The sequence below is a fragment of the Epinephelus fuscoguttatus genome, linkage group LG18, assembly GCF_011397635.1.
Source record: "Epinephelus fuscoguttatus linkage group LG18, E.fuscoguttatus.final_Chr_v1".
In the NCBI taxonomy this organism is placed as follows: Eukaryota; Metazoa; Chordata; class Actinopteri; order Perciformes; family Serranidae; genus Epinephelus; species Epinephelus fuscoguttatus.
The window spans coordinates 34,295,468-34,314,672 of NC_064769.1; the positions used below are offsets into that span (position 1 = coordinate 34,295,468).

The following is a 19,205-nucleotide window of genomic DNA, read 5'->3' on the forward strand; positions in this document are numbered from 1 at the left end:
AAGAGAAAGAAAAAACAATGCTTATATGCCTTGCTTATTTCTCCTTTTAATCTGAATAAAACTGTGGCCAGGAACAATTGCATTAAAAAAATCTGGCGTATTGTATGTATGTATCAGCCATTTCAGCTAAAACAGTGCAACTGATTAAATAATTTTTAAACATGAACATAAACTGTATAAAAGATGTGGATGTAGCCTGTGGATGGAAATCTGAAAAGTAAAGCCAATGCGGAACACGTTTATTATTGTAAACTAAAACCAAAATAAGCAGTGAAAAAACTGAAGCTAAATACAGGGCTCCCACAGTCATGTAAAACCTCGAAAAGTCATGGAATTTCACAGTTATATTTTCAAGGTCTGGAAAGCTAAAAATATCATCAAAGTCATGGAATTTGTGCATTGAAATTATTACAGTAATTTTCCCAGGATAACCTTCAACATAATGTAACATACCAGCAAATTATTTTCTGTAGCTGTCAATGTAACGTAGCTCTAATATGTGTCGATGAGTGACAATGTTCTGTCTCTTCCTTCAGGTACGCCTACTAGCTGAAACTATGTTTGAATAGAGTTTGAGTCTGAAGAAAAAAGAAAAAAATGTTAAGGGTCCTTGAAAAGTCATGGAAAAGTTTTGAAATTTTGTCCATGAAAATGTGTGGGAACACTATAAGGAAAACCATATCCTTTAAGAAAAACAAAAATTAAACTGAAACATTGCCTGGTTAAAAAAAAAACCCAATAAAATTAAATGAAAAGAAATGTAACGTCAGCTTTAGTTTTTTTTTGGCTGTAACATTTTACAACCAAAAAAAGGAGGCAGCACTGAACCACATAACCTACATATACAACATGCTAACGTCATTAGCATAAGTCTTTTACATAAGACATTTTACACTGCATAAATTAGCAGCTAGCTGAATTTTTCTCCACTTGAATGAAGCCAGGATAAATCACACACATCTCAAATGCTTTATTGTCTTCACAATTTATTGTTTCATATCTGCAAAATAAAAGTAAATAAAAGCTTTGTTTCCACTGAGGGAAATGGTTTTCAGTTTACAAAAATAAACAGGAAGTCTGCGATGCTGTGATGTGTAGTTACATTTCTGGAGAGGTGCACGTCCACGCATCTGTGCAGAGCCTGGGCACCTTGTGATTGACAAGTCGCTACCATAGCAACCTGTCAATCAGGATGGAGGGGTAATGAGTATTCTCCACAGCTCCACCCTCTTGTCAAAATATGGTCACTTCTGGCTCCACAAAAACGAGATGTTGATGTCGAGATGCCGAACTCAAGGCCTCAAAACGGTAGTCCACGAACCAGTGGGTGACATCGCGGTGGCTGCGTCCGCTCCTTTTACAGTTTGTTGTCATCAAGTAGCTACAAACTGTATGTTGTGCGAGTTGTATAAAAATTCAAGTACTTGACAAAATGCCACTAATCTGATTTTATGTGTCGTTGCATTTGAGTAAATGACAGAACAGCAAAATTATACATCTTGTTTTTCCCTGAGAAGAAACAAAGTGCTCGTGTAAGTGAGAGGAGAACTGTACAAATGCAAAGAAACCTTTGCTAAACCGTTATTTACAGGGGAGAACACAACTGCCTTCATTGTCTTTTCCAGTGGATGCTTGTGCCTTAGAGTCTTTAAAGCAGTGTCTGTGCCGTGAGCGTCCTCAGAGGGTCGTGCTGACCAGTCCTGACTTCATGAAGCTTTCATTGGACACCAAGCTCTGCTTGCTTTCATCTGATGGATCTGAATGATGCTGTTGGAGGAGAGAAATATTCAGCCTTTACAGAAATACTCAGATACCTTGAGAAACAGTAGAGCAGTGGTGGAAGTAGAAATCCTCGGTTACTCTGTTCTTCTCGTCCACTACATCTCAGAGGTAAATGTTGTACTCTATACTAGGGCCTACCTAATGGTTGACCAAAGGTTGACTGGACCATGTGGGCATTTAATTTGAAAGGACGGACACAGGAAGAGGCCACGCTCAGCAGTCAGACACACTCGGCCTTGCTGTGAACTTTCTGGACAGTTCACACACGGGCTCAATTTGACATTACAAACTTTGTTCTTGGGAGCTGGCAGAGTAAAGTCCGTTTGATGTCCGATCCAACTGATTTGGACATTTGCATTCTCACGCACAGCTCCCGAGAGTGATGTCTAGATAATTTCAGGTTTGCAGTGCATGTGTGAAAATGGCTACAGTGACAAGGCTAACTGTTAGCATCACACGGCTAACGTAAAGGTTATTATCAGGTTTCGCTGGGAGGAGAGTGCCTCAGGAGATAGTCATTTAGCACTGCTTCTTACCTGTGTAACAGAAACGCTGAGTCTAATACTTGTAAATCTCAAATCCTAAATTTGTTGGAGCTAGTTTGCTCTTCTTGCACTTCTGTTTGTTTGTTATTAGCATTCATGTTTAGCACCTAGTGGAGTATTTTCACAGTGTGGTGTTTGGACTTTTACTCAAATAAACAATCTGAAATCTTCGTCCAACGCTGTAGTAAAAATATTCTTTCTTACGTGTCTGCGGAAGATTCTGTCCAGCAGGCTGGGTTTGGGTCTCTCAGGGATCTGAGTCCAGTCCAGATCAGCAGATCGAGACCCCTCAGGGCCAAAAACGTTCAGCTCCCTGAAACATCCCGTCTCTATCACCTACAAGAAAAGAAAGATAGTGAGGTTGTGACACCACCACAGAGCTGAGGGGTGAAACATGGTTCTAGAATAGGATAGTCTTCAAAATAACTCACAGCATCTCTCTCTCAGCCCTGCTCTAACTCATTGCCACCTGCTGGTTTACTCTGTTCAGGTGTGCTGCTGCCTTTGGTAACGAAGGAGGCGGGAGTTGTTTGGGGAGGGTTTGTTTTCATTTTGTTTGCGGAGGAGGAAGCTGAGGACAGATGCGGAAGCTGGACACACTGCCATGGGAAAAAACTCTTGTTTATGGTGTTTCCTCAACCGGCTGAGGGCAGAGGTATAACCAGGGTGTGTGGAGCAAACTGACAAGATAAGACCGGGTTGTTTCCTTTCCTGATTCTAACCCAGTGAGTTTGATTCCCCCTTTTTTTGGGATACATTTCTTTTTTGCAATATATTGCTTTTTCCTGGTTTCTATTTTTGCATTTTGAAGGGTTAACATTGACACTTTCTTTCCTCACTTCAATTACTTTCATTAAGGAAAAGTGTTTTAAGCTAGACTGAGAGGATAGTTATTGAATGAATGAATGACTTTTTTGGAACCAAAAATTAAAAAAAAAAAAAAAAAAATACAAAGATAACAGTGTCTGAAAAGGAGAAACGTAAAACGTTTATGTCCGATACCCCTTTCTTACATTTCTTCTTCTAACTCCTATATTATTTTTAAAAAAAATCCCAAATTTATTTACAACTAATATACTACTATCCCCAATCTATTTACCAACCAACTAAATAAATAAGAATTTAACCCAGTTTATTTACAGTCCAAATACCACCCAGTGTTACGAAATAAATTCACACACACACATTAAACACACATTAAACATGGCTTAATAGAGACAATTTCAAACTCAAGTACACAAATCAGCTTCACTATAACTCGCAGCATTCACAGACAAACACTTGTCTTTATCTGGACACATTTTCCCCACAAATACAACATGCTAACGTTATTAGCACAAGCCTATGGCATTTTACATTGTAAAAGTAGCCTAGCAGCTAGCGAACTTTTTCTCTTCCAGGGACAACAGCAACATGTAACAAAGGTAACGTTACAAAATTTGGCTCCATTACAACTCACAAGGTTCACTGACAAAATAACTGTCTTATACTAAACACGTTTTCCAAACAAATATAACATGCTAACGTTATTAGCGCCAGCCTATGGCATTTTACATTGTATAAATTAGCCTAGCAGCTAGCAAACATTTCCTCTACTCAAATGAAGCCAGGGACAACAGCAACATTTAACAAAGGTAACGTTATAAAATTTTACTCCATTATGGCTCACAAGGTTCACTGACAAAACAACTGTCTTATACTAAATGCATTTCCTAAACAACTACAACATGCTAACGTTATTAGCACGTGCCTATGGCATTTTACATTGTATAAATTAGCCTAGCAGCTAGCAGAGATTTCCTCTGCTCATATGAAGCCAGGATAAATCACACACAAGACTTAAAATGTTATTTTTGTGGAGGCTTTACTGTCTCCTTCTTATCTGTGAAATTATAACTTCATAGGAAGTGAATTAGTTCTTGCTTTAAACAGTTTTAAATTTGGCCAGATCTAAAAATTTCAATGCACATGACTGTGAAACAGTGTGTTTGTGTGTTACCTGTACTGTTAAAATGGACACTCCTCCAATTGCCTTTGTAATTTTTTCCTGTATTTACATTTGGGGAGGGGGATAATATTTAAATAAATATTGTTTAAGCATTATTTAAGTTTCCTTTTAGTACTTTCCTTAGCTGATGTCAGAAGGGAATTAAGGGCATTTTTGCCCATTTCCCTTTAATCAAGTTAAAGTCATCACTGTAGGTTTTGAATTTAACCTATAACTAGGCTTTAAGGGTAAGCTGATTGTTATAAGGTTTTATAGATTCTGTCTGGACAGATATTGTGATGTTATGGACGTACCTCATTTTGCCAGGTTATAGGGACGCTGCCTGTGTTGAACTTGGAGTAGAAGAAGTCGTCTCTCTCGTCTAGAACGACTCCCTTCACTGTAGAAAATTCATCAATGTCCTGCACGTCGCTGCAGTACACCAGTCTGGGCTACAGGAGGGAAAACACATCACGACATACAGTGAGATGAGATATCACCCCCAGTGGTCGAAGGTAACTAAGTACATTTACTCAAATACTATATTTAAGTACAATTTGAGTTGCTTTACTTGAGTATATTCGTTTTCTGCAACTTAATACTTCTGTTTTACAACACCGCAGAGGGAAATATTGTGCTATTTGCTCCATTATATGTATTTATTTAATACAGTATAATACAAAATATAGTCAATAGATAGTGGTATTTTTGTAGGACAACATAAAGACTACTGAAATTAACACTTTTTTTTTTTAAAGATTATTTTTTGGGATTTTGCCTTTAATGGATAGGACAGGGGAGGGAGAGAGGAGACAAAAAGCAGCCAAGGGCATCAGGCTGGAATCGAGCCTACGGCTGCTGCAGCAAGGACCAGTACCTTTTCTTGTCGTAGAGTATACACTGTCCACGTCAGATGCTATGGGATAAAGCCGATACACATATGTGCAGAGGCAGTCTTTGTGTCTAAATCACTTTAAGTTGGATAAATCATCAGAATACTTGCATCAGGTTTGAACGAAGGCTCGACGAGTCCGGCCTCCAGCATCCTGAAGTTGATTTTTCGGAAGAAAGGATGCGACTGTACTTCTTTCCCCCCTGAGCCCCAGCAGCCCAGCCTCTGTTTTGGGTCCTTGTTCAGGAGCTACGACACAGGAAATAGAACCTGTTGATTCCTTGAAAGATGGACTTTGGATTTGATCAAGCAGTTTCTGGACTTACCGAGGAGCAGAGGTCTTTCACCTCCTTGCTGAACTTCTCACTAAATTCCAACTCCTCTGTCTGAATCCTTCTCTCCATCTCGGAGGGTTTAGGATGTTCTCCTCGTGCTCGGAGTGGGGGCTGCCCAGCAGTCATCTCATAAATCAGACAGCCGAGGCCCCACCAGTCAACGCTCATCCCGTAATGCTTTTGGCTGATAACCTCAGGAGCTAAAAGGAGGATGCAGATCAATTAACTCCTGTCTGCAGCAGCTTGTAATGTAGATGGATTAATACGGGTGTTACTGTAGAAGTTTTATGTGGTTTATGGAGGTTTTAATCCCATCCAAACACCACAGATTAATTCATCAATAATAGAAACGACATTAAGTGTTTTCCTCATTAAATGTACCAGCCTAGTTTGGGCCAAAGTAAACCACATCAATACTTTTCTACATATCAGGTTTAATGATGTCAAAGGAAATGAAGAAAAAAATATATCAAGGAAAAGACTGGTTATGTTATTTTTACATGTGCAGCAGAGGTGCATGTGGGACACGAAACAATCAGGAAAGAACATCTAGATAACCAACACATCCGCATACCTTGAAGACAAAATAGGCCATATGCCAAAGACTGGCATATGCATGTACCCATAGATCTGGAGTTACATCCAATATCTACTATTTAACATTGTGTAACAGTCGCAGTTGTAAACACGTAGTTAACGTTATGAAAAGGTCGCAGTTTGTTTAGTTTTATGCATCAAAACTACTTGGTTAGGTTTGTAAAAGACTTAAAAATACCTAAGTGAAGTATGTTACATAAATTAACTTGTGCATGATGGTTAAAATAAGACAATGTTGTATTTTCATACAGGACACAAACAGCAGTTTGTCGGGTAACTAAGTACTAACTAAGTGCTACTGTTTAATGTTGGGAAACACTTTGTTTGGTTAGGTTTACCCACCAAAACTACTTGGTTAGGATAGGAAAAGATGTTTGTTTCATAACTTACATACATGATATCAGCTATGTCCATTACATTAGTAAACTTTCGTAAGGGATTCGAAATAATTCAGTGCTGAGTTTTGATTTCACACAGGACACGAACAGCAGTCTCCTGGGTCAAAGTTTTGTAACTAAGTACCATTTAACAAAGTAAATATTATGTAATATTGTCATTGTAATAACGGTCGCAGTTTGGTTAGGTTTACCAACCAAAAGTACTTGGTTACATTTAGGAAAAGATAATCATGTGGGCTAAAATAAGTATGTTATATAACTCAATTTACTTACGCAAGTTAACTTAACGTTACCTATGAGATGTAAGTTGGGTAGGTGACATGAGTTAATTTACGTACGTTAGTTGAAATAAACCAGCGTTGACTTTTGGTTTCACATGGGACACGAACAGAAGTCTCCTGGGTCAAAGTCCTGTAACTAAGTACTATCTAACAAGGTAACTACTATTTAATGTTGTGAAACAAGAAAATATATTTTGGATTACAGTAAGTATGTTTGTTATGTAACTTATGTAGGTAAGATAACATCTGTAATGTACGTGTTATCAGTTATGTGCATTAGTGCATTACCTACGTTAATTAAAATAAGTCTGTTACGACTTTTGTTTTCATACAGGACATGAACAAGCATTTTGCTAGGTCCAAGTCCTGTAACTACGAACTAATTGACAAAGTAACAACTATTTGCTGTTGTAAAACAGGAATATATCATATTTTGGATTATAGTAAGTATGTTTGTTCCGTAACTTATGCAGGTAAGATTACATACGTTATGTACGTGACGTATGTAAACGTATGTATGGAAGTTAAAATAAGCCAACGTTGACTTGGTTTCACATGGGACACAAACAGCGGTCTCCTGGGTGAAAGTCCTGCAACTAAGTACTAACTTACAAAGTAAATACTATGTAATGTTGTAAAACAGTTGCAGTTCGGTTTGGTTTAGGAAAAGATCGTGGGTTTTTTTTTGTTTTTTCTAACAGTTATTTTTGGGGGCTTTTTACCTTTAATTAAGCTGGAATCAAACCGTCGGCCATTGCAGCAAGGGCATTGCCTTTGTACATGGGATGCCCACTCTACTTACAGAGTTACTGGGCCCCGAAAAGATCATGGTTTTAGTTACAATAAGTACGTCTGCTATGTAAATTGAGTTACGTATGCAAGTTAACTTAATGTACTTAGTGTACGTGAAGTACACTACCTAAGTTAACTTTTGGTTTGACACAGGACACAAACAGCAGTCTCCTGGGTCAAAAACCTGTGTTTGATCTGTCTATCCACTCCAACCTCCTCGCTACATGGACTTTGTCAATTTCTATGCTGCACAACCTGACTTCTTCCTTTGTTCCAACGTAGCCTAAAGATAAACATAAATAGGTGTCGTAATAAGCTGATTGTGCAAACAGCCTAAACCCTGACTGCTGAAGACTGAGAACAGTTTGGACGTCAACTTTTATCTCTTGGGGAGTCTGGTTTTCTTTACAGCTTCACAGAGCTGCTTGCAGAAATTAGCCTCTGGGGCATTCTGCTGTAACAAAAGCCGACAGACTCTTGGTCCTTTGTAGACTTTGGCTGGAAATCAATACTGTGAGGTACATACATACCCATGTATCCCAGTGTGCCCACTCTTCCTCGCACCAGTTTCCCTTCAGACATCCTCACAGCCAAGCCCAGGTCAGAGATGCGGATATGTCCTTGAGGGAGCAAATACCAAAAAATTCACTGAACTGGTTTAGATTTTTTTGTTTTTATGACGGAGTTTCCCTTCTGCTCAATGAATTCCTTTACTTCCCTCCCTCTTGGCTCTGCTGAGGCACGCAGCAGAATCTATCACTGGTTCTTGGAAATAATACAATAACCATGTGACACTGTAGGCACTCTAACCAGTAATTTGTAATTAGGGAAACACGTAAAAGCAAAAGGTAGTGCCAGATCTCCAAACGTGCTGCCAAGAATGCAGGAACAGGTGCAGAGGTTTCTTAAAATAGACACCACACCTGATTCCCACAGGCCTTTCACTTCCTCAATCTGCCTTTGTTTGAACCCTTGTCAAAATACCATCAACATGATTGTCTGGCTTAACTTGAACTGTTATCATTTTGATCATTCAGACTAATTTAAGAGCTAAAAATAGTCAAGAAGGTGGCTGTTGAACATTTCATCATATTCTGCTTACGTAGTTTGGAATCTGATCTTCCTGTAGGTCATTAGTGAATGTTAGCTGTTGTGTATGATCTATTTATTGCATACTTGAAAAAAACAGGAGGTGTTTACTTTGGCTGTACATACCGTTGTCATCCAACAGAATGTTTTCTGGTTTCATATCCCTGGAGGTTAAAACAAAACAATAGATTTAGTAAGTGCAGGACAGTACATTTACTGAAGTAGTGTACTTAAGTACAATTTGGAGGTATTTGATCTTTGCCTTTAATGCCAGTCTCTGCTTCAACTCCGCGACATTTATCTGACAGCTGTAGTTACTTTACAAATTAAGATTTTTGCACACAAAACATACAAAGAGCTTTTAAAATAAATTTTTATAAAATATCACGATTTGTTATAAATTCAATGTACGTCTGTCCCATTCCCACAATATCTCAGGAATGCCTTGAGGGAATTTCTCCAAATTTGGCAAAACATCCTCTTGGACTTAAATATGAATTGAATAGATTATGGTGGTCAGAGATCAAGGTCACTGCAACCTTGTGTTCGTCTCACTCTCGTGAACACCTTACAGGGATTTTTTTTTTTTTTCAAATTTGGCACAAACGTCCACTTAGACTTAAGGATAACCTTAATAGAATTTGGTCATCAAATATAAAGGTCTCTGTGACTTTGTCTGTCTCATTCTCGTGACTGCAATAACTCAAGAAGACCTTGAGGGAATTAATCAGATTTTGCACAAAGGTCCACTTGGACACTGGAATGAATTCATTTGATATTTGTGGTCAAAGGTCAAGGTCATTGTGACCTTGCATCCATGACATTCTTGTGAATATGAGGGCCTTGAGGGAATTTCCTCAAATTTGGCACAAATGTCCACTTGGACTCAAGAATGAACCGATTAGAATTTGGTTGTCAAAGATAAAGGTCACTGTGACTTCCTCTGTCTCATTCTCGTGAATTCAATATCTCAAGAGGGCCTTGAGGGAATGTCCTCAAATTTGGCACAAATGTCCACTTGGACTTAACAATGATTTGATCAGATTTTGGCGGTTAGAGGTCAAGGTCACTGTGACTTTGCGTCCGTTTCATTCTTGCAAACACACTATTTAAAAAAGGCCTTATGGAATTCCATAACTTAGGCACAGACGTCCACTTGAATGATTGAATGAACTGATTAGATTTTTGTGGTCAAAGGTCGAGGTCACTGTGACCTCACACAACATGTGTTGGCCATACCTCAAGAGTTCGTACACTGAGTACACTCAACTTTTTACACAAATGTCCAATATGATGAAATAATGAAGTGATGACATTTTATAGTCATAGTCAAAGGTCAGTTTCACTGTGACATTATAACAACGAAAACACTCTTCTGGCCATTACTCAGTGTTATAACTGAACATTGACATTTAGTCAAACACCAAACTGATGACACTAATCTTGGGTGTCCACCTTTACTCTTGGGTGTCCACTCCCTCCACCACTGTTGCTGAGGCGGACACACACTGACCTGTATAATATTGACTTCTGGTGGAGGTGCATTAAACCACAGCAAACCTCTGCAGCGTAGAAGCACACTCTGTCTTTGTCCAGGCCGGGCTCTCCCATGTTGTAAATATGAAACCTCAAGTCCCCGCCACTCATCATGGTCAGAACCATACAGAGGGCGTGCTTGGTCTCGTAAGCGTATGCCAGGTTCACCTGGAATAGAGAATGAAGGCGTGCATGTTGAAGTGTAGATCACTTAAAGTGTGAGTTTGAGTTTGAGGCTGGCAGTATTTTATATTGGTGTTGTTATGAGTGGATCCTCTGTAAGGTCTGTCCATCAGTTCTTACTGACTTCCTGTCTGTAGCTTTCAGTCCCATAAAGTTGTCACAGCTACCGATACTTCAATACATTTTTAATACCACATGTTTAAAATGATAGAACCTCTTTCAACCCAAGGCTGCACAGATTAAACAACAGGTGTTCTTGTTTCCATGGAGACTGCTGTGCTGTGTCTACAAAGTGAAGCAACATAAATAAGAAAAGAAATATACTAAAAGCAATAATAACAGCAAAGAGTGTGTAGGCCTACAAGGTAGGGAAAACATTTAAGAAGAGCAATGATAATTTTAATTAGTATTAACATTATAACAAATGCTAAATGTTTACTTTTTTCTTTTAACCGTGGTATAGAATGAATTGTTGAGTATCATTTGTTTATACAAATATTGTATCAAAGCTTAAAATTCTGGTATTGTGACGACATTAGCTCTTTCAACACAAAACACCTCACAAATATCATGGTAGTTTTTATCAAAAAAAAAAAAATAGCAGCAGGAAACAGTGTGTTTGTTAGGGACTATTTTCAGTGGCGGATTAATCCGCATTTGGTGCTGTTGTGGGAATTTGTGGCAGCAGGACGGTGTATGTGGGGTTGAGTCATCAACTGCAACAGTGTGGCTCACTGATGTGTTATCGATGGCCACAAAGACAATACTACAGAAAGGTTTGGTTTGTGATTTGTTGACAGTAGAATGCAGCAGCCAGAACACTGACGAAGACCAGACAAAGAGCACATGTGAGTCCTATTTTAAAGGCATTGCATTGGCTGTCTATCAGTTTTAGAATCGATTTAAGATTCTCTTATTAGTTTGCAAGGGTGCTTTCACACCTGCCCTGTTGGGTTCGGTTCAATTGAGCTCAAGTTTGTTTGCCCCCTAAGTACAGTTGGTTTGGGCAGGTGTGAACACAGCAATCACACTCAGGTGCGCAACAAGACAACCGGACCAAGACCTTCTTGAAGAGGTGGTCTGAAGAACGTGTTGCGACCTGGATGTGAAGCAACTGCAGTCACATGACACATTGTTTGGGTTAAACATGAGCATGTTACAGTCCTGGAGGATTATTAATGTGCACCTCCTCCTGTACTGCCTTAATATGCACATTCAGCACATCCAATGCATCAAAACATTGTTTTCTAGTTGGAGCCGCGCCTCGTTTTCAAACTGTATGCTTTGACTAAAATGAACAATGACAGCAATATAGTCCACGATGAGCAGCGCTAAAATCAACCTGCGTAGTTGTCCCTCCATTGTGACATTAGAAAGTGTCACATTTATCTTGCAAGTGTACTCTTCTTCAACGTTTGCTTTACTTCCTGGATTTTTCCCACATGGAAATTCTGACCAATCAAGAGCAGCTTTCTCACACAAGGCATTTGATCTGGTCCTCTTGTAAATGCTGCCGTGAGAACACAAACCAGCTCTAGGCAATTATGCTTTGGTACAAAATTAGTCCCTGATTCAGATCAAGACAAGTCTAGGTCTGAAAGCACCCTAAATCACTGAATGGCCTGGCACCAGTTTATCTCTCAGACATGCTTCCTAGATATATACCCAGCAGGTCCCTTAGCTCCTCTGCTGCTGGCCTCTTGGTTGTCCCAAGGATTTCAACAAAACATTTCCATGAGGAATCAGCGTTTAGCAACTGTGGCCCAAGTCTATATGGCACATACTGCCTGAGCATCTGAGAGACTCCTTTGATTTAATTTAGAAAAATGCTAGAAAATCAGTAGACTTATCCTTAATTTTTCTGGGGTTTGAAAGCTTTTAAAAGCAATGGAAAGCAGGCAGAATATGTCTGCAGAATCTGTAGGCAAGGAGAGGATATTCTGCTACTGGAATCATTCTGGTTTCTGTTTGTAGTACGAGTAGTATTGACCAATCACGTTTGGGCGGCAGATAAACAGTTCTGTGGAAAGCGAAAGAGGCAGAAGGCACCGGCTGAAATGCATCCGAGGAATCCATGAATCTGCATTCATACCCAGATGTCTTTAGAGATTAGTCATTAGGTTCTCTGGATCTGTCTCAAGCTGCTAATCAGAGTGTTAACAATTAGTGGCATACATAAGAGGAAGTCTTGACCCGGATATTCACTCTATCATTGTCAGATGATAGTTGATGGGTTGCAAGATATGAAAGGGCGTAATTGTAGTAATCTCACCACAAATCGACTGTCCAGCCCTTCCAGGATCTCTTTCTCGTTGAGAGCCATGCTTTCTCCTCTCCTCTTCTTCACATGAGTCTTCTCCAGCTTTTTGCAGGCGTACATCATTCCTGTGGCTCGCACCTGACAAGCCCACACCTGCAAGACAAAAATATGGTCAAAGGACAAATGAAAGATTATAGTGGTGTTTGAAAGAGATAGTGTCCCAGTGAGTGTTGCACTTCCATAAAGCTGGAGACAGAATAAAATCAAGTGAGATATTCTGCATAATACTTCCTGGTTTGGGTCAAGCTCTCAAAACATTGAATCCTAAACAGCATCTCACTGATTGGTAAATGCCCTCGACTCTCAAACTCCACTTCACCAGTTTGTAATACCGGCTTTTGGCCTTGACTTGACAAAACAACAATTGTTACTTAACTGTTTGACAAATGGAAATGGAGATAAATTTATTCGTAGCACATTTTATGAATGCTTCTCAATCTCTTGGCTTGTGGGTAAGCGATCACGTTTTTTAAAGTCAGAAGGCTCAAGCCATAGTGAAGTGACGAGTCATCTGTGTTAAAGTTCAAGTCAAGTTGCAGGTTTTTGATTTTGTCAAGTCGAGTCTAAAGCCATCAAATTTGTGACCCAAGTCCAAATTTCGAGTTCACACCTCTGCAAATGAAACGCCCAACCTTTCCAATCCTAGAGACAGATATCTCAAAACCTGGACAAATACAACCACCAAATTATATATACATTTGTTTAATTTGGATGAAAGAACTCTTTCAGTAATGTCCATAAGACAGAAATATTTTGTCATTAAGGTGATGCAACTGCGGTCTTACCTCTCCGAACCCTCCTTTTCCCAGAAGTCTGTACTGTCTAAATGTCTGCTTGGTGATGGGCTGCCTTGAAGAGAAAGACAGGTTGTTGTTTTCACTCTGAATGGATTTGTTTCTTTGAAAAAAAGGAAGTTGTAATGGAAACTTGATGCAGTTTAATGTGGCACAGAGTCAACAGTGTGTGCAGCGGAGCTTACAAGTACAAGCTGATAAACCAGCTACCCAACAAACCACATCACACATAGTTTATAGGTGTCTTATTTCCTTATTCCAGAAACACCCACACACTGACCTCTCCAACATCTTCCACTGTAGGAAACGGTCAAAAAACATGCTCTCCTGGTACTGGAGGAAGGGCTCGCCGCTCAGGTATTTATGTAGGTCTCTAATACATGAAACAAAGAGGTTAGCTTGTGAAAACATACGCAAACGTATAGCCAGAAGGAGCATTTATGGACTTACTCCCTGCAGTCTTGGAAGACGTTCATGCAGGGGTCGAGCTCCAGATTCTGTCTGCAGGTCTGTTGATGCTTCAGCACGATGGACACACACTGATTGGACTGAAGACACAAGGATGAAGAGGTTAAAACAGTAAGTAGGGTTTTTGTAAAGATATCAGCAAACTGAAGTAGTTGGTGTAGAAGTAAAGATGTGTTTTCTGTGCAGCTGTCGGACCTGACTCCAGAGGAATCTCTGAATGATGCTGTAGCCGAAATCTCTCCTCTCCTCATCGCACTTTGTCTCAAAGACGTCCTAAAGGAATGAGAGATGGAAGCATGTGTACAGGAGCAGCGTGTGAATGTTTCAGGTTATTAAGAGGCAAAAAACACAGCTCCAAGTGATCACATCCAGTGTACTGACTCTGTGGTGGAAAGTAACAGAGTACATTTACTTAAGTACTATACTTAAAAGGATAGTTCAGAGTTTTTAGAGTGGGGTTGTATGAGGTACTTATCCATAGTTGGTGTATTACCTACAGTAGATGTCAGTTGACACGCCCCCAGTTTGAAGAAGCAGGCAGGAGTACCGCCACAGAAGCTAAGCAATGTACTGCTGTGGAGGGGGGCAGCGGCAAAACATATTTATGTCAAATAGTCATATATATGTCAAACAGCAATTTTCGATGGGGATCTGAAGCAGCTGTATTACTCTCCTAAAAACCAGACTCCATTGAGAAAAACAGTGATTTAACATTGCATAACACAGGAGCTGCTGGTGTACTGATGCCTTGATCAGTTAGTTTATTTGTGTGACTTTGGTTTTTTAAAGTTTTAGTTGGATTACCCAAAGTCCCACAGTAAGACAAACTAACTAACTTATTGAAGCAGCAGTAGACCAGCAGCTCTCATGTTCAGTGAGGTAAAATTACTGGTTTTGTCAGTGGAGTCTGGTGGCTTTGACGAGAGCATAGATGAAGCTGTTAATAGCTTCCCCATCGATGTTGGCTGTCAGATGGAAACGTAAAGCTGTTAAAATATTCTAAATGTAGCACACACTTAAAATGATATTGTTTTTAGGTGTCTAAAATATGTTTTGCTGCTGCCCCCATCCACAGCAGTACATTGCTTTGCTTCCGTGGCAGTACTTCTGTCTGCTTCTCCAAACTGAGGATGTACTGAACGCCATCTACTGAAGGTAATACACTGACTATAGATACATACCTTATACAACCCCTCTTCAAAATATCCAAACTATAAGTGTAATTTAAGGTACTTGCATTTTACTTGAGTATTTCCACTTTATGTACTTTTTAACTAACTACTACTACTAAAAATAGATATAGTTGACTTAGCTCCACCACGGGCAACTTTAAAGTACTGCTTACATATTACGACATCAACAACAGTGATTCAATAATAAAATAGAATAACTCTGACAGCAGCCATTCTGCATCATGAGTGTTTTTACTTGATACTTTAAGTACATTTTGTTGCTGATAATTTTATACTTAAATTTAAGAGACATTTTGAATACAGGACTGTAACTTGTGGAACAGCTACTTTTAACTGAGTAAATTATTTCAATATTTCTTCCACCACTGATCAGAACATCAGACTCTAAAAACTATATGTCAGGGACATCCAACACCAAAAATGTATTACAGTGCCAAACACACAGCGCCCATTTCAGTGTGCATATTGAAAAGATCAGCTTTTTCTGTGTTGTTATTCTCCCTCAATCCAAACGTTGGTCAGCTGTCCACTTTTCATAGTTTCTATATAGTCATGAATTAGAGTGAAGACTTTTTCTGTCCTTATTTAAGATATGCTCCTGAATATATTTTTTAATTTAATCATGACAGTAAAAATGTAGTGTCAAATGTCAGCCCAGTTGCCATAAGAAAACGTTGGCATTGTACGTTTCTGCAAACCACAGATACATTACATTTGAATGTACCATATCAAGGTTTCTGAAGTGACATTGTAAATAAGCTGACTGTCATCAGGAGGTGGAGGAGATGTCAAGACATCACTGCATTTCCAGCTGGCATAGTGCCACAAAAAGCAGGTTTTTACTGTAACATTGATGCATTTCCAGCTGGAATAGTGTCGTAAAAAGCGTTTATTTTTAACAGAGACATTGCTGCATTTCCCGCAGTGATTGTGGTACCAAAACTGGGTATTTTAAGTCAAAACCTTATCTTTTCCCAACCATAACCAAGTGGTTTTGTGTCCAAACCTAACCACATATTAACTGACAAATTGTTGGAATGTAAAGAAATGTTAAGTTTCAACATGTCCGTTACATAATAATCAGATGTAACAGGGTGTCTACAGCTCCTTAAAAATCTTAAAATGTCTTAAATTCAATGTTACAACAATAAGGCCTTAAAAGTCATTAAATAGTTTTAAATTTGAATTTGTGAGGTCTTAACTACTGCAGACAATTTTTAATTTCTCTTAGTGAAAATGGGTGAAGCCTTTCTGTGTAGAAGTCCACATTTCTAACGTTACACATCTTTAAAAAAAATTATAATCCTGCCACTTTACTTCAGTCTTACACTCACCTGTTGGCAAAATGTAGGCTGACTTAACTCACTCTAATAACCGTGTTTCTACATAACACCGATCTCTGCACAAGACCACATGTATAGGCTACTACTTCCCTGCAGTGCTTACATAAGTAAAACATGTTCTGTCCTAAACTTGGTTAAAAGGTGTCTTGAATGCCTCTTAAAAGCATTAAATTTAACTGTCTGATACTGGTAGACACCCTGTGTAACTTATTCATAGTTTGCAGAAACGTACACAGCCAAAAATTACTCTGGCTATTTGGTTGCAAATACAGAGTTTTGTAAACCACATTTTACAGCTGAACACTGTGGTACTCATGAAGCTCTATTTCCAGTGATCATTTATGGTACATGGCAGCCATCTTTATGTTGCATTTAATGTTTTTTTTTTTTTTTTACCATAAATGTATTAATCGTCGTTTCCGTGCACTGAACAAAAAAAGTTCTTTCTCCATCCAAACGTTGCTCAACTAAACTTGAGTAAATGTTGTGAAATACACAGATGATGGAGTCATGGCACTTGAAATGTGTCTCATTTCGAGTTTTATAATTTAACTCTTTTTACTGACTTACTTTTACGCCAGCAGTCTTTATGTTGCATACAGTATTTTTCCTTCCTTTTTAGTATTTCCATAAAAGTATTAGATGGTGCATGATTGCATTTGCATGCTCGTATAGTATTACAGATTCCATCAGGTGCTCTCAGGACACAGTATGACCTGAGCTGTGACTGCAGTGATGACTTGTGATGGACAATTCTGGACTTTTGTCTCCTACATTTGATGTTTTTAGTTGATATAATTCAGTATTTTTATTGTTTGTTCTGACTGTACACTGCACCACAACCTGCATGCATCTGTCTAACATGTGATCTATGTATGTTTCCTCCAGTGGAAATCTTTATGAATAGGTTCCACAGTTTAAAGTGTACCAGAGCGTCCTGGAGGGAGATGTAGTTCTGCAGGTCAGGTCGACTCCGACAGAACAGCTGGAACAGCTTCTTGCCAATGGGCTGCTTCACACACATACTGCAGTAGTCTCGCTCTGACGGGAGAAATTACACATGATGTGAATCCACGCAACAAACCCTCCTTAACCAGGTGTTGACTTATGAAACACACACACACACACACACACACACACACCTATGTTCATGGCCAGGTCCATACACTGACTGATGTGAGGAAAGCGAAGCATTTCTTTCCATTTCCAGCTCCTGCCTTTATTTCCTCCACCTGCACACAGCGGAGACAAAACAAAAACACTGTGATGTTGTGTAAACGCAGGACTGAAGTTAGAACTCAAGAGTGACACATCTCTCAGCGGTGTGTCATAAACGCGCAGCCTAGCCCGTCAGGTTTCAGACAATAGTTCTCTCCACTACAGTGAATGAACTATTAATAGCTCAGGGAACAGGTAAGCAAAGCCTGTGGGACCACATTACTCTGCAACTTAACTTTCGGACTTAAATGGCCATGCTGTCACTGGAACGTTTCATCTTCAGGCTCAGTTAGTTAACAGTGCATGTTTACATTACATTAAGGGAGAATTTAATCCTTTATTTTACTGAGAAATGATCTGTTTCTGGTGTTTGAGTGAAGCTTTCTGCTCAGTTTTCTTCAAAGATTTCTTCTTCTTCTTCAAAGATGTGAAATTGTTGAGGACAAATGAAGCCAGATCAGTGAGGATTAATCTAAAAAAAAAAAAAGGCCTAAAAGTCATATCAGTGATCTGTGATCAGTTTCATCACTTCTCATCTGTCATCACCATGTTGTTTGGGGAAGTCACCGTCCTCAGTTCACCCAACCAAAACACAACAAGACATTCCTGTGACCCTGACGGATTATGTCACAAAGAATGAAGGGAGGAAAAAAAAGCAAATTTAACTTTAAAAACTTCCCAAAAACAAATGCAGCATGTCTTTAAATTTGTCTTTTATTTGGTCTAAATATATTAATGAGAAATACCAAACATCTGACGTCCAGTTACATGATTCTTGCCACAGTACCTACTTTCAAGAAGTGAGGAAATACAAACATTTTGGACACAGAAATTATACAGATGAAAAAGGACTCCTACCTTCTCTGGCTTTAATAAGAGCACTATTCGCCACCATGCTTTCAATCTCCATGTAGGACTGCGTGTTTGTTCCAAAAGTTGCCCCGGTGTGTTTGTCCAAACGCTGCGGTACGATCCAGTGTTCATGCACTGACTGTAATAAATTAAGAAGTCATCACCAGCCACAATAAACAAATAGTAATGGTCCAGTCGGTTGAGCTGGAGTGATGAGGTGTGCCGCTTGGCTGCTGTCTAACCTGCAGTCCCTGTGACTCACGAATGAATGGAGGTGAAGGCACTTTTTGTACGACAGACAGCGTCTTCCAACCACAGGACACTCCCTTGTCATCACAGAGGCGGGACAAACACTGATCATCACCTGAGGAACGTGTAGACTCAGAGTGAGGACACAAAACAGAGTCATCATTTGCATTCAGGCCCTTACATAATAGGAAGCATAAGTCACTTGAACTGTACTGAACTGATGTGAGCAGAATGTGAGTAGATTTTTACCAGAAACACAGAAAATCAGTGGTGGAAGATACACTCAGAGCTTTTACTCACATATTTTTACTAACACAGCTGTTACAAGTGAAAGTCCTGCATTTAAAACTT

The 19,205-nt window shown here is 39.3% G+C and overlaps 1 protein-coding gene across 1 annotated transcript; it reads right to left on the reverse strand.

Annotated features, from left to right (window-relative positions):
• Positions 1 to 966: 966 nt before the first annotated feature.
• On the reverse strand, positions 967 to 18,921 carry grk5 (G protein-coupled receptor kinase 5). Its single transcript, XM_049603739.1, has 16 exons — positions 18,612 to 18,921; positions 17,678 to 17,767; positions 17,464 to 17,576; positions 14,195 to 14,272; positions 13,982 to 14,079; positions 13,812 to 13,904; positions 13,523 to 13,586; positions 12,690 to 12,830; positions 10,212 to 10,402; positions 8,825 to 8,862; positions 8,140 to 8,229; positions 5,533 to 5,741; positions 5,318 to 5,455; positions 4,629 to 4,766; positions 2,532 to 2,663; positions 967 to 1,767 (listed from the first exon to the last, which is right to left on the reverse strand). Exons 1-16 carry the CDS (start codon positions 18,661 to 18,663, stop codon positions 1,678 to 1,680), a joined length of 1,755 nt encoding a protein of 584 aa, XP_049459696.1. The 5' UTR covers positions 18,664 to 18,921; the 3' UTR covers positions 967 to 1,677.
• Positions 18,922 to 19,205: the final 284 nt, after the last annotated feature.

Coding starts and splice junctions, on each gene's coding strand:
- grk5 (XM_049603739.1), bottom strand. CDS start 18,663: ATGGAGATTGAAAGCATGGTGGCGAATAGTGCTCTTATTAAAGCCAGA. Junction 10,403..12,689: donor GGCTGGACAGTCGATTTGTG/GTGAGATTACTA, acceptor TCTCTATTCCAG/GTGAACCTGGCATACGCTTA. Junction 2,664..4,628: donor CTATAACCTGGCAAAATGAG/GTACGTCCATAA, acceptor CTTTTCTTGTAG/GTGATAGAGACGGGATGTTT.